The sequence below is a fragment of the Panicum hallii genome, chromosome 9 (genome assembly GCF_002211085.1).
Source record: "Panicum hallii strain FIL2 chromosome 9, PHallii_v3.1, whole genome shotgun sequence".
NCBI classification, from domain to species: Eukaryota; Viridiplantae; Streptophyta; class Magnoliopsida; order Poales; family Poaceae; genus Panicum; species Panicum hallii.
The window spans coordinates 54,559,093-54,573,697 of record NC_038050.1 but is presented as its reverse complement, the minus strand read 5'-3'; the positions used below and the strand labels follow the sequence as shown (position 1 = coordinate 54,573,697).

Here is a 14,605-nt window from a genome sequence, read left to right as displayed (position 1 = left end):
ATGAGTGATGGGCAAAACATTTCCACTCATAAAAATTCCTAGCTATCTTCTCTCCAAGAAGTTCCCATCTTTCGGACCTGAAGGATTTTTGCGACCATATATGAAAAGTTGAAAACAAATAGTGTTGCTAGCTTGTTCGTGTGGTGAGGTGACTTGAAAGTCTAGCTCAGCTGGGTGTTCCTAGGCACGCCTAGCTCAGCTCTGTGAGACCGTGACGTTAAACCATCTACAGTAGTGGAGTTCAGCGGTATTGTTCGCTCTCTCTCGCACGCACACGAAACACGATTCTGGCGCTCAGTTTGCACATCATGAACAAGAAAAAAATGAATAGCTTTCGAGTCTCCAACCGTGGCGGAGCAGAGGCGATAAATGCAGAGCGGCGAGAGCAGCTGAGAAGAAAGGACATGCCGCTGAAAGGGAAATATCAGAAGCAGCTCTTGGTGCAGCAGCTAGGCTGCCAGGGGAAGCAAGCAATGCTTAACTGAATGAATTAGTTGGTGCTGGGTGGTCCTGCAGGTAGCGGCTGGGACCGCCGGAGATTTAATTTCGATTCGATCGTTGAGATGTGTTTCGTTTCATGGACTTGCTTGTTGTTAGCAGATCGGCCGGGTTAATTTATACGTGCAACTACTACGCCATTATACAGGATTAACTTATATCCAATCTAACTTAAGTTATATAAAAGCGTATAGACGCAGACACTCGTATACATTAAACATACTTATCATATATGAACACATTACTCGCACGTCTTGGACCTATATGCTGCACCTCTAGTGGAACATATACTGTACAACACAAGAACCCAAAAGTAAAAAAGAGGACAGCATTAGACGAGAATAAGGAATCTCGGCGGAACCACAGTAAAAAAAAAAAAGGCGAAACCGTTTTTTTTCTCTCTCTGAAGAAAAGAAAAGGTAAAAAGAGAAAGATAAAAGAATCCACCGAGGATGCCGACGGCTAAGAGAAAAGCGCGGTTTGTGAGGTGGAGCTGTACGCGCCAAGGAGAAAGCAAGAGGGAGACTTTTTTATGGAGCTCGTGAGTCGTGACCCTGACTGATTTTATACGAGCCAGATAACCATGCGGCGTAGGAGTCCTGTGTATCTGATGCAGATTTGATACGCCATGACTAGTCGGTTCCTATTGCTAATTTGCTAGCGCTGTTTGGATAGAGGGTGGGGGGAAAAGGAGTGGTCGCTATGGCGCGGTTAAAAGCAGTCGAGAAAGTGACGGCCCCCATACTGTACTGGATAGAGATCGTCTCTTGGGTTGCATGGATGATCTCTCCAACCTGTCTTACCAACACCACTAACAGTAACAGCCGCCTCTGGGAATGTTAGCTTCAGGCTACACCTAGCCTAGAAATGGCAGTGGGGAGATTTAAGCATCGTGGGCCGTACATGGGCCAACTCCACAGGCCTACGCGCCCATCTGACAGTGGGCAGTGTAGAAAGCTCACAGGCTATCACGGTATCACCCCCACGCAACATATTAATAAACGAGTGGTCTTCCACCGATAAGACGATGGGGCGATAACGCACAAGGTTAAGCAAGATCTGACCAAGAGAGAAGTCTTCTGTAATAAAAGTTTTTCTTTGAAACGATTCTGTAATAAGAGTTTGACCTGCAAGACATATATTAAGCTTTATTTTATCAGTAGTCCTAGTCATGACACATCGCACTAGACGATGTTGTTATTCTAGATAGCCACCGAGGCTCCGTTCAACTCTTTGCCTTAATACTTCCAATCAAATCTTGGACTCAATATTTCTTCCATGGGAACGCCTGGCAGGTAGGTTCAAATCTTCCCACTGTGGGTCATTGATTCTGGAGAAATATTGTTCAACCGCCTCATCATGCACTTGTTCCAACCTTGGAGGCATCCACTGCAATTAACCCAAAAAACCCCACCAGAATTCAAAGGTTATATCAGATGAAATTAGCCATCTGTAATAGATCCTGATCAATGTTTGAAGGACCATGTTTGAAATATGAGGTTATCTGTACCTTTGGGTTGCGATCTTTATCTACCAGTATAGCCCTGCATCCCTGCAACAGGAATTGAATCTTAAGTGTAGACATCTTGCCCCACAAAGAAGAAAAAGTATAGAGATCTTGATTGAACATGAAAGGTATTGAGGATATCTATATTTACCTCAAAAAAGTCACGGCTGAAGTCACCACGCATGACATGGCAAACCATTCTATATTCCCGACGCAAGCACTCCCCAACAGTTTGAGTTCTCCCTTCTCTTATCTAAAACCAGAGTTTCAGAATAATGAAACAACCATACAGCCATGGGCACACTAAGACAGTAGACTATAATAATATAGTTTTAAAGATGGGTAAATTTCTGAGGGATACCGATCTCAGGGAGATTTTCAGACTGGTCGGAGAAGCCTTTTTCAAGGACTGGATTGTAGCTGCAACCCACTCATCAGCTGAATTTGAAGCTTCTTGTTCCTGACAAAAATAAATACTAATTTAGCAGCGGTAAACAGGTGAATCCATAGAAGCCGAACACGACTCTTCCGTCAATAAAGAAAACTGTAACACAACTCACAAGAGCGGATATGATTTCTTCAACTGTTCTTTTAGAAAAGCATTTGTTGATGATTTCCAGCCTGCGGAGCCCCAAAAAAATTAAAATTAACAAATAATGAGTTAGGATAATGCAGTCATTCAATCAGAGCAGTCTTACCTATTCAGAGAGCTGTTTTCTTTCAATGGTGGCTGATGAGAAAATTGATCAATAATACCACACACAGCAAAAGGATTGGAGGTGTCCACCTTTTTAAGTGATTCCTCCAGTAATGGCAGCCTCTGTGGAAAGAAGAGTATTTACTAGGGATTATAGACAGATATAACACATACACAGACTTAGGATGTAGGCAACATCATTGAGAGCATGCAATTGCTAGATTAATGAGGTCACGATGCACGATATATGAAATAATAAAACCACAAATGGAACAGTAAATATCAATATTGAAAGCAAAAAATGACAGCTACATTTTCTTTGGGGGAAATGTCGACAGCTACATTGTTCAACTTCTGTTCCATGAATGTAAAACAAAAGGGGCAAGGTGATGCTAAAGCCATGAGTTAGAATTCAAATTAATAATGAACCTACATTTAACTGGACAAAATGAGTTGCCAGACCACACGCATGCATTTCCGCACCATCCAATCTTGCACCGGCAAGAGCAACATACTCTCCTGGAGAAAAGACATGATAAAAGTTTAGGAACAACTGAAGATATCTTTGCATCATCTAAAAGAGTAAAAAGTTTCCCTCGCTCCATTAAGCTAATTAATCTAGTAGAACCAATAAACTTAAATAGACAATCAGAAATCTTGACACCTATGTTCCTTTCTACGATTATGTATACAAATTCACTTTCATGATTCCAGAGACCAATTGCACAAGCACTATTGTTCAAAATCAAATAAGCACATGACCATTCCAAAACTGCAAAGGTGAATACGAGAATGCATCACAGTTCAGGGTTGTGAATAATATCCAGCAACACCAATACAAATCACAATGATATGGTTCCATGCACTTCAACTAAATAAAGAAGAGAGAAAAGAACAACCATAGAAACCAGGTAGCCGAGACAGAAAATAAGAAGCCCCTATATCTGGAAAGAGTCCCAATGCCGTCTCTGGCATTGCAAAAACCTGCATGAATATCAAACTATTGCACTTGAAACTTTGAAAGTATTCTGGTTATAAGAAAAATTCAAGCTAGATTCTACAAATTCCAAATGAATAAAACTACTAGCATAGATCAAGCTCACATGAAAAGAAAGTCAGTATGACAATTGAAGCCTGCTCGCAAAAAAAAAATCAGGCCTAAATTCATCAAAAGAGGTACAAAAGATTGTGCTGGGTAAAGCCACAAGAACCCACATGCAGAAGAATTGTTTTTCTACCCTATAGTTGCACTCTGGGTTTCTTCTGTTCAAAGTTATTTCTTTTCTCCTTTCCTTTCTTATAAATCTAAGGCACAAGTAAGTATATTTGAGGATAAAACCTGTAAAATGTTATTCTAAATGATAGGCAGCCCTCCTTCCATGTCTTAACTTTAAAGCACTGCTATTCTCTATGAACTAATTATAACATCAACTATGCATGAGTCAACGAGAAATCTAGCCTCCAGAACTTGGTATCCGACATTTCAGTGTCATGTAACAACTACGACTCATGTAGATTAAAACAATGTTTTCTAGTCGTCCGACTAATTGCGATTAGTCGCGATTAGTCAGGCTTATCGCTCCCTTGCTACCGATAAGGGCTAGCGACTAGGTCTGAGCGACTAGAAACCTAGTCGTCCGGTTAGTCGTCGACTAACCGTGATTAGTCATCCTATTAGGCTTGAAAACGATCAGATTTGAGAGTCTGATCATGGTCCTCGGCAATTGGTTGGTGGGCTACTAGGCTGGCAGTTAGGCCTATTAGGTTTTGGGTATATATCTAACAGTTGCAAGTGCTGCCAAGCCACCTCACCACAAAAAGCCCGCTAGAACACACGCGTGGACACGCCCGTCCGCCCGCCAAAATACAGGCCGCCACCCGCCCGCCAAAGGCGCGCCCACTGGCGCATCCAGCCACCCAGGAGCACGCCACCACCAAGGAAACGCCCATGAGCTCCATGGCTCCCCGCTGCTAGGAGATACCCGCTGCCTAGGAGCTCCCGCCAAAATTTGTGGTGTTAATGCTTGCTATATACTATGTACTGTATAGTATACATATCATATCGGTCCTAGATGTACAGAACGACTATACAGACGACTAGGCTCGACTAAGCTTGACTAATCAGCCTAATCAACGACTAATCTCGACTAATCACCTTATCGGTGCCATGGCGACTAGGTTCGATTAGATGACCGTACAACATGGGATTAAAATATGAGCAAGCACTCTGAATACCACCATAGTAACTTATATAAATGAGCGAGCTTAAGTAGCATATTGTGTTTCTCGAGCACAACTCAGTTGTAGTTCCTCAGCAGCCGAACCCCATCTAACTCTAGGTTATTTAAGGATGGAGCAACATTCAGCAGAACCTTAAACAAGAAGATCTCAAGCTGCATCATGGTATGCAAACTTTTTGTGCACCAGCCCATCTTAGAAGACATGAATAACGAAGGAAGCAAAAATATCACTTGAATTTGATTAATAGTATATACCGTGTTTTCGGTCGCAACTCGAAACCTTCCATGTAAAGAAACACCAGCGCCTCCACCCATAACAATTCCAGCAAGAAGAGAAACCTACAATCAAATGGTCTAGCCCTTAGAGGCAAGGAATAGAAAATTTAATTGTTACATGGAGAAAAACTTTGAAAGGGTGTGGCTCACCTGAGGTTTGCTATAAGTTGCGATGATGTAGTTTAACAAAAATTCATTTCGGAAGAAATCAGCACCATATTTCCAGCTGCCTGATTCATGAATTAGATACAAAATACAGTCAACCAAACATGTGGAACAAGATTATATCCATATGCTACATGATAACAGTCACAGGCATTACGCAAGGTAACAGAAGATGGCGAAAAACATAGAAAGCAATCCATTCTGGATTTTTGATATCACAGAGATGAGCTTAAGCTCTAAATACCATTGTTTATAGCCCGGACAACTGCAGCAACATCACCTCCAGCACAAAATGCTCTTCCTTTCCCCTGAAAGCAAATGATGGTTGATAGAATAACAAACAACAGTAGCAACTGAATGCACCAAGGAGATGAAGAGATGGTGATGAATGATGATTATATCAATCTAAGAGAAAGAAATGAGAAATGGCTAAAAGAAAGTAAGACAAAGTAAGCTCCGGGTAAGTGGAGAAGGTATTTTAAGAAGTTAGACTCTCAATATATAAACACAAAAAAGACAAGCGGTTAAATTTGCAAATAACTTTTATTCAAGGGTTAGGGCAACAAAAAGCATCCGTGCCACATAAGTTATCTAAGAATCATGCACTTCAATCAAGCAGAATAAACATGCTTCAGAACAGAATAATCACATCAGACTCTGTGTTCTTGATTTGTTTTTAGAGAATAATTAGGCTATCATGTTCTCTGTTACTGCCTTATTACTCGGTAATTTCTATTACCATGTGCTCAGCAATAGAGTGTACCCAAGTAGTCAGCTCAGATTACAAGAGCAGAAAACAAGACATATATACATATATATATATATATATATATTCCAAGTTTAATCACATCAACATTAAATGATAATAGAAACACAGTTGCATCAGGTACCTTCATAATCAACAATTTAACTTTATCATCTTTCTCGTAAGCAGTGAAACACCTCAAGAGTCCCATAATCTGCAACATGAAAGCAACATCATCCTGCTCCCACTATTCCAACAGTAAATTCAGGTACTCAAAAGTACTACTGAACTCTCAAAAAATACCATTGTGGAGGAGAGTGCATTCAGCTGCTTTGGCCTGTTCATAATCAGTGTCCGTGTAGAGCCATTTTCTTCTACCAAAAGCTGGCAAATAGAGGATAGGAAGAACTTTTTACTTTTCTGGTATAAAAAAACCCATTAGACGGTTGTTACAGTAAATTCATGTCACGATCCAGAATCGAACCGGCGCTTTCCAGATACATGGTCTGGATAGAAACCTTTCTGATCGCAACTTTTTTGACGCAGTTCGGTCGGTGATAAAACCCTTCCTACGTCTGCGAGCTGGTAGGCCGGCCGGCTCGCCTCCTCTTCAAAATGAGAATTTCAGTCCCCACATCTAAGTATCTATGAACCCCCCCCCCCCCCCCCAACCATTATTTCTTCGAAATCATTTAGCTCCAGGCCGAGCCATAATTCCTTGAAAAGGAATGCAATTGCTGGGGATTTGCCTAATGTCTTTGAGAAATCGCTCCAATTCAGCAGTTTCTAATAACCTGATACACAGATTACAGAAATAATACAGATCACAGGAGGCATGACACTCGACAATGACGAGTGTGAACTGTTGTAAAAACAGACCATCGTCACAAGCAATAGCAACACTCCACGATTGACTGTTTCCTGAAATCTCACCAACCTGATTGGATCTCAGAACTACGTATAGACAGGACAAAGGGTCAAGTCAATTAACGCCAGAATTACAATATGACCCGCTGGGTAATGGCTACTATCACTCCAGCATGGTTTTTAAATCCTTCAAAGCACGACGAATTAACCATTCCTGGACTACTAGTTCGGCAGAAGATGACGCAGGCAACGATCCTACAGCTAGCGAAATCGATCGATCAGTAGCTAGTGAACGACTTGGAGACTCAAGTGGGGAAAGGGGGCCGGACCTGGTCGGAGTCGGCGCCGGGAGGCAGCGAGGCCATTACTTCCACGGGCTGGGCAGGCAAGCGGCTCGAGGACGGAGCTGGAGGCTCCCGAATGGGAGGGGACGGGACGGGACACCCAGAGGAGGAAGACGAGAAGACTAGACTGCCTGGTGGAGTCTCACGAAAGAGTGGAGGAGTAGGAGGAAAACTCTCCACGGGATCACGACGAACGGCCGGCGGCCATACTCGGTAGGAAGGATACGAAAGCCACGTCGTCGCAACCGGCGGCCCACGGGCCAGGTTGGACAGATTCCAAAGCCCATGGGCACCAATCACCCGAATTGCTCTATTATGAGTGGTCAACCCCTGGATAAAATCACCACAGAGCAGTTTCGGTCAAAGGAAGGGGAAAAAAACTTACGTCTGCCGCCGCCACGGGAGCGGGTCTATGCGGCTCTAGCAGTTGACCTTAGAATTCCCCAGCCTGGCGGCGATTGCGGGGATGGCGGCAAGGCGCTGGGCGACGGTCGCTGGGCGACGGTGGAAAGGAAGCCGGCGTGCAAGATGCCAACGGCGGTCAAAGGGGCCATGGTAAGCCGCCGATCATGAAGGCGTCGCGTCATGTACTCATGTGCTCAGTAACCTCCATGCAAGAACTCCCCTTGCAACATGACTTCGACTCGAAAGTTTTTGGTGAATCTAATTTATCCCCTTGAACTTCGAAACGAGACATTGGCAAGAATCGGCTTGGACTTTGCGCTCTTTCTAAGTGCGCGTTTTCTCACATGAATCGGCTTGGACTTTGCGAACGCTAACATTGGCCTAAGGTGCGGGGACGACTGCAAAAGTAACGAGTGCTAATAGGTGCTAAAGTTTAGCATTTAATTTTAATTTTAGGCTATCTAAATAGATCTTTAATTTTAACTTTAGGCTATTCAAACAGATCTTTAGTCAGAAAAATCAACTAGTAAAATGCACCGGTAGTCTTTCTAGGTGCGCGTTTTCTCACATGGATCGGCTTGGACTTTGCGAACACTGAGATGAGCAACGACGGACACTATCGCTATCTGCTCGCAATTCCCAAATCCCAATTCTCCCTGCTCTAAACCCCAAAACAAATTACTGTAGCGTCCTGAACGGCAATGACGGAACCCGATCGGCAAACTGGCAGTGGAGCGATCTCTCTCCATCCATACCGCCGGACAGATCACAGAATGACTGAATAAACACATTTCTGTAAAACTGGTGGACTCTTCAGCGAACTTCAAAGCTCACACAGTACCGAACCTCATTTTGACGTAGCAGAATCACAAAATTCCTCATGGCCGTCAGTCACATCCCACAAATGAATGCTCCAGTAAAAATGCACACATGATAAGCAGCAGAATATAAGAGAACAAAGCAAAACAGGGTACCATCCCGAATTAAACCGAAGCATTCAAGTAAATCCATGATCCATAACACTAGAGAATGGTAGTTTAACTAGCCTAGGAGGTGAAGATCTCATCAGGCATCCATCACAACTCACGTTAGGGGTTGACTGACAGACTTTTAGGACAAAGCTACAGCATTACAACAGCGGCTAATTCGAATTAAATTAATCTTACTCGGGGAAACAACAGCAGGTGAGACCATGAACCCTACTCTCCTAGCTGGCTTAGCTATAGCAGATACACCGTCACCACCGATCAGAGCAGACGACGCGAAAGGATCATCCATAGCAGCAGTACCAATCAACCATCAGCAGCTTCCTCTCCAGCCCAACCAAGAAATGGGGCACTTAAGGTTGAGCGGTGTTAGTTCGACATCATCTTCATGTCAGAGTCATGCCTGTTCTGCTGGTGCGCCGAGAGGGACCAGCCACCGGACGCGTAGGCAGGCGGCATGTGCTGGTGCTGGTGAGGGTGCTGGTGCTGGTGCTGGCCGGAGTGGTTGAAGGGCATGGCGCTGTGGTTGATCGGGCTGCCAGAGTCATCAGATGATGCACTGGATGTGCCCTCCGACGGAGGGCTGGTGGCCACAGGAGGTGGCACGAAGGTAGGCATCTGTGGTGGAGGAGCAGACATTGGTTCGACCTTCCGCGCCTCGGCTGGCTTTGATTTCTTGCCCTCTGCAATGAAACTGGCCACCACAACCTGATGACAATCAAACACAGGTAGACGTACAAAGTGGTCAGCGAATAAAGCAAACAAATGTCAGCTAGGAGGAAGAAAGTCTACAAGCTGATCAAACCTGAACAGGAGTTGCTGCCATGAGCATTCCAGCAACACATCCTCCAAGAACTCGTCCATCAGATCCTGCGAGTGCGACACTTAAACCACCAGTCCTGCTGCGAGTGTCACCATCCTCCGCGAGCAGGAAAGAACCAGATAGTGAGATGATCTCAAAGCGGCCCTGCACAAGAAATTGTACACCATCAGAAGACGAAAGCATACCATTGTCAAGTGGAGTAATTTATATCATGCGTAATTTGTTCAGTTAATTGCTCAAAGTAAGTCCTTTAGCTTCAGACTCTGAATTTTCTGAAGTGGCATTTCTACACAAGCACCAACTAGACCTATTGTCATATGGCATCCGATCTCCTTTGCATTCACATCATCAAAGTTCCAAATTTTCAGCACAGTTAAAATCCAATCACAAGAGGAAGAAAAACAACTGAGAAACTTATAAATTGCTGTGCTTTTCAATCCCTAATTTCAGATGACCAAAGACAGGATGAAGAAGCCAACAATAATATATACTTTAACCAAAAGTCATAAAGACCTTGTTTCCCACCAACCTGGTGGCATTCTCATCAACCTGCCAAATTGTTAGATGAAGTACAAAGTGCAAGATGGACCAGTGACATATTCTATAAAACATTGGAGAAGGCATTTTGAGATTCACGTACTGTTCTGAAGCTAAGTAAAAAAACATATATTTCCAATAAAGAAATCGGTCATAAAATCATAACAAATAAATCAATGTCGAGCCCATTATTTAGTACTTTAGAATGTCATAATTTCCGTTAGCACGAGAACAGTACAACATACCTCATAAGTAACTAATCCACCAGATGTAGCAGGCTGCCGAAGAGTTACATTGCTAATTGCACCATTAGCAGAAAGGATGCAGACTGTGCGAGGGCCTTGCTGTGAGAACGTCATTATTTTGGATGCAACATCCTGCCAAGAAGCAGACATTTCAGAACGGAAATGCAAGTGTTAATCAACTGAAAATAAATGAAGAAATAGCTGGTACTAGTAAAGAATAAATTGGTACGAAACAAAGGTCCAACCGACTCCAAAAGAAAGAAAAAAAAACATGCCTTGGTCTTGTACCATGCTATACAATTGGCTAATAGCTAACAGCTTGTATAGAACAATTCTAAGCGGCTTGCTGAAGGCAAATGTTGAGGATGCACAGAAGTACTCCAATTCAAACAACAGTCAAAGTAAATGCAGGTAAATACGCAAGATCTATCAAATTATGAAGCACCAGGTCACAAATACAGCAACAGAGAATAGCATTTGCTACCATACTTGCCAGAGTAGTTTGATCAGTATGAGCATTTGTTTCACCCAGCTATTTACCATGCACAGTTCACGGTTCACTCTCTCACTCGAGTGAATACTAGAGCAACCAAAAGGTGTCGCTGCTTGTATCCCCTCACCGTACAACGCAGATTTCAGGGTCGTACTGCCAGCACTGGACTATCAGTCTGGATCAGGAGTGACGAGTGTGCACCACCCACTAGTACCAGCCTGCCGCCGCTGACCGTGGGGCCGGTCAACTGACAGCCGTGCTGGGAATCTTACGGACACCCACGCGAGCTCGCAACCTGCCGGGCTTCGCAACGGCATGGCAGAACAGAGCACAAAGGTCACAACACCGGTGACCTGGCATTCTGGCAAGAAGGCCACACAGGCGCGCTCACAAGGAGATGCGCGGACTCGCAGATCTACACCCATAGACGGCGACCAAGATGCAGCAAAACGTTTGGAAGTTGAACGAGATCTGTGAATCTTACCTCGCCGGCCTTGACGGTGAGGATGTGAGGGGTGAAGGCGATGCCCCAAGAACCTGCACGAGAGGAGGCACGAGCGCAACGCTGGTGAGATTTAACCGACGAGACGTGCACAGGAAGGAGCGCCATGGTAGGAAACTGAGCACGGGAGAAGAAAACGTACCCAGGGCTTCGAACTGCTTCTTCTTGCCGGAGCCTGGGGGCCTACCGCGGCGCTTGGCGTTGGGGTCGGACGGGGGGCTGCTGATGGAGAACCCGCCGTGCTGCTGCTGGCCGGGTGCCGCGGCGCCGCCGGCGGAGGCGGAGGAGATGGGGGCCAGCGCCAGGGCCATGCTGCCGTCGGGCGCGTACTTGCGCGGCCGCCCGCGCTTCTTGCGCATCAGCTCGCCCATGCCCAGCACATTGCCCCCCGGCGCGCCTGCCGCTCCCGCGGCGGACTGCGGCGGCGGCGCGTACAGCATGGGCGCCGCGTGGTGGTGGTGCTCCGTCTTCCCCGCCATCTGGTCGAACGAGAGGCGCATGCCGCCGGGCATGGGCGCCGCAGGCGACGGCGCCTGAGCCGCCTGCTGCTGCGCGAACGGCAGCGGCGGAGGCTGCTGGTGCTGCTGCTGCGGCGGTGGCATAGAAGACGGCGGCGGCTGAGAGGCCGGTGCGGGCACGGGCGCGGCGGCGCCGGCGGCGGTGGTGGCGGGGAGCGGGGCCACGTCCTTGGTCTCCATTTGCGTAGATCTATCCGCTTGGCAGCTTCCGCCTCCTCGTCTTGTCGCCGCTGCCGCTGTGCTTCACAGTGGCGGTGGTCCTGTCGAGCTTGGACTCGCAGCGCAACAAAGCTCTCGGCTTTGACCAGACAAGCTCAGCTGATCAGAGACCTTGTCCTCCTCCTCCCAGCACTGCAAGGCACTCAGCAAGGCTTTAGCTAAGACTAGAGCACTAGTGGTAACATGGAAATTAAGCGAGAAAGCACGGCCTCAGTCTGAGCTACTAGTAGTTAGCTAGGTTGCTCGCCAGAGATAATTTTTAAAAATCTGGAGCTAGGAGACGATAAAAAAATCAAGAAAGCAGCTCGCTCGGAGGGAGGGAGAAGCTGGGGGAGGAGAAAGCAGAGAGAGGAGGGGAGATTAGGTGAGAGTTAGGAGGGGGAGGTGACTGATGCCTGCGCGCACGCCTGTACGGTACCTAGGGGCAAAGTGATTAGATCGGCGGGGAGCAGCAGGTCCATCACCATGCCATGACTCCCTCTCGCTCGCTTCGTCCTCCTCGAGTCCTCACTTCACACCAAACGCCACTCACTCGCTCACTGCTCCTCTTGACCTCTTGCTTGCTTGTTTCGCATGCAATGGGGACGAGCTGGATGGGAGAACGGGAGCCTAGCTAGCCTTGCTGCAGCCTAGGGGTGGGAGAGAGAGAGAGCAAAGCGAGGAGAGGAAGCAAGGTGGGAAAAGGAGGAGGAAATTACGGGAAATGGAAATTAATAAAAGCGAGGCCAATAAAGAAAGGGTAAAAGCAAGCAAGAAAGAAATTTGCTTCGCGTACACACACGCGTGGACTCGTGTAGAGAGAGAGAGAGAGAGAGAGAGAGCTGTATGCAGTGTACCTTCCTCCTCCCTCCGCTGCTGATGACTACTGCTAGTATCAGCAAGGTAGCAATAAAGACGGAGGTGGAGGGTGTGGGGACGCTTTTTGGCTCGGAGTTCGTGAGAAAGGGAGACAAGTCATAACTACGCTTTCCCACCTTTTTACTCCTCCATCCACCACCATTCCACCGCAAACACGCACACAAACAAAAGCCGATACCAGCTCCTACCCCAAATTCAAAACGCCATTTAAAAAAGATAGGGAGGATGCAAAACACCAGTTTGTTTACCATGATGCTCCTACTACCACCAAGTACTCCAGCCTTACCATGTGGACAAGAATCAAACCATACTTGCGTGCGGACAACTACCGTCAAACCCTCACTCAAAGATATGGACATGGCAGCTTTGAAAGGAATTTAGGATGGACGGATTAGGAATATTATGAACCTACGTGGTAAAGTTGCAATTCAACCAAAAAACTAGAAAATAGCCTTTAACTTAGATTAGCAGACTTCTTAACAATAGATGCACAAAAACAACGCAAACGGTTAAATTAACTAGCCTGCTTCTCAACAATAGATGCATAAAAACAGCAAATAGTCGAATTAAACAGCAAACAACGCAAATGTTTGAAAGGAACTTAGGATGGGGCGGATTAGAATGATCAAATATTATGAACCTATATGGTACAGATTGTAATTTCACCCAAAAAAACTAGAAAATGACTTTTAACTTAGAGTAGCAGACTTCTCAACAATAGATGCACAAAAACAGTGCAACAGTCAAATTAACTAGTTAACTAGCCTGCTTCTCAATAATAATGCACAAAAATAGCATAACAGTCGAATTAACTAGCCGATCATAAAAAAACTAGCTATTACTGCCGCCATGAGAGCAACCGTGATTGTTCTTATGAACAGAACAAGAGCCAAACTTTTCTTGTTTGTGGACAACTTTCCTTGAGTTCTAACTCAACAATACTTGCACGGTAATAGAAATTTATAAAACGCAGATGGTTTTGAAATATTAACTATTATGAAATGAAACTACATGCGAACCTATATAGTAAAAATTACAAGTTCAACGAAAAATAAGAAGAAAAGCTTTTAACCTAGATCCGTAAAGCTTCTCAATAAAAAGAATGGCACACGATTGGAATAACAGGTCGTTTTTCTAATAGTTAGCTATGATTGGTGGAGGGGTGGGAGGCGGCACATGTATGGTTTGAAAGGCTATGATTTAGCAAACTCAAATACCCTTCGGTAGGAAAATAGAGATGTTGAGAGGAGAGGAAGGAGAACATACCTTGACGACTATCTCAGTCTGCCGAAGAGAAAACCTTGAATGTTTTAACAACGTCCGCCGAGAATATAAAGATGTAGAGAGAGAGCCACGACACATACACGTCAAAAAGAGAGGAGGGCGGTTACACCAAGAGAAGGAAACAAAGCTCATGAATAAGCAGTGTATGAATGACATAAGGCCCAACGTCTATATATTGTTGAAGATAAGAATGACAGTTATAAAAACTATACGATACGTCCATGGAGAAGTAACCCTCCGCAAAATTGGTGAAACCAACAATGTATTAATGGCATGCGAACATGTATAGGTCATAAGGTATTAGATGCCTTATGAGATGACAACATTATATTGCATCATGATAATATGATAATTAATGGCAATGCGCTGCTGTTTGAAAAGATCTTGCGAGTTTTG

At 45.2% G+C, this 14,605-nt stretch overlaps 2 protein-coding genes across 2 annotated transcripts; both read right to left on the bottom strand.

Annotated features, from left to right (window-relative positions):
* Window positions 1–1,575: 1,575 nt before the first annotated feature.
* On the bottom strand, window positions 1,576–7,522 carry LOC112876148 (3-hydroxyisobutyryl-CoA hydrolase 1-like). The gene is made up of 14 exons (XM_025940196.1): window positions 7,325–7,522; window positions 6,432–6,512; window positions 6,274–6,342; window positions 5,628–5,691; window positions 5,369–5,448; window positions 5,198–5,281; window positions 3,602–3,686; window positions 3,136–3,221; window positions 2,704–2,825; window positions 2,566–2,626; window positions 2,367–2,465; window positions 2,157–2,258; window positions 2,009–2,050; window positions 1,576–1,887 (listed from the first exon to the last, which is right to left on the bottom strand). The coding sequence occupies exons 1-14, from the start codon at window positions 7,358–7,360 to the stop codon at window positions 1,750–1,752; spliced, it is 1,149 nt and encodes a 382-aa protein (XP_025795981.1). The 5' UTR covers window positions 7,361–7,522; the 3' UTR covers window positions 1,576–1,749.
* Window positions 7,523–8,692: 1,170 nt separating this feature from the next.
* On the bottom strand, window positions 8,693–12,842 carry LOC112877367 (AT-hook motif nuclear-localized protein 10-like). Its single transcript, XM_025941660.1, has 6 exons — window positions 12,486–12,842; window positions 11,473–12,199; window positions 11,313–11,365; window positions 10,336–10,467; window positions 9,536–9,697; window positions 8,693–9,438 (listed from the first exon to the last, which is right to left on the bottom strand). Exons 2-6 carry the CDS (start codon window positions 12,026–12,028, stop codon window positions 9,100–9,102), a joined length of 1,242 nt encoding a protein of 413 aa, XP_025797445.1. The 5' UTR covers window positions 12,029–12,199; window positions 12,486–12,842; the 3' UTR covers window positions 8,693–9,099.
* Window positions 12,843–14,605: the final 1,763 nt, after the last annotated feature.

What these genes read in the sequence shown, in the direction of transcription:
- LOC112876148 (XM_025940196.1), bottom strand. Translation starts at nt 7,360, where the DNA reads ATGGCCTCGCTGCCTCCCGGCGCCGACTCCGACCAG. An exon ending in GAGTTGCGACCGAAAACACG is followed by an intron (nt 3,687 to 5,197) that starts GTATATACTATT and finishes ATATTCATGCAG; the next exon opens with GTTTTTGCAATGCCAGAGAC. An exon ending in TGAAAATCTCCCTGAGATCG is followed by an intron (nt 2,259 to 2,366) that starts GTATCCCTCAGA and finishes CTCTGGTTTTAG; the next exon opens with ATAAGAGAAGGGAGAACTCA.
- LOC112877367 (XM_025941660.1), bottom strand. Translation starts at nt 12,028, where the DNA reads ATGGAGACCAAGGACGTGGCCCCGCTCCCCGCCACCACCGCCGCCGGC. An exon ending in GAAGCAGTTCGAAGCCCTGG is followed by an intron (nt 11,366 to 11,472) that starts GTACGTTTTCTT and finishes CCTCTCGTGCAG; the next exon opens with GTTCTTGGGGCATCGCCTTC. An exon ending in GTGGATTAGTTACTTATGAG is followed by an intron (nt 9,698 to 10,335) that starts GTATGTTGTACT and finishes TTTCTTGTGCAG; the next exon opens with GGCCGCTTTGAGATCATCTC.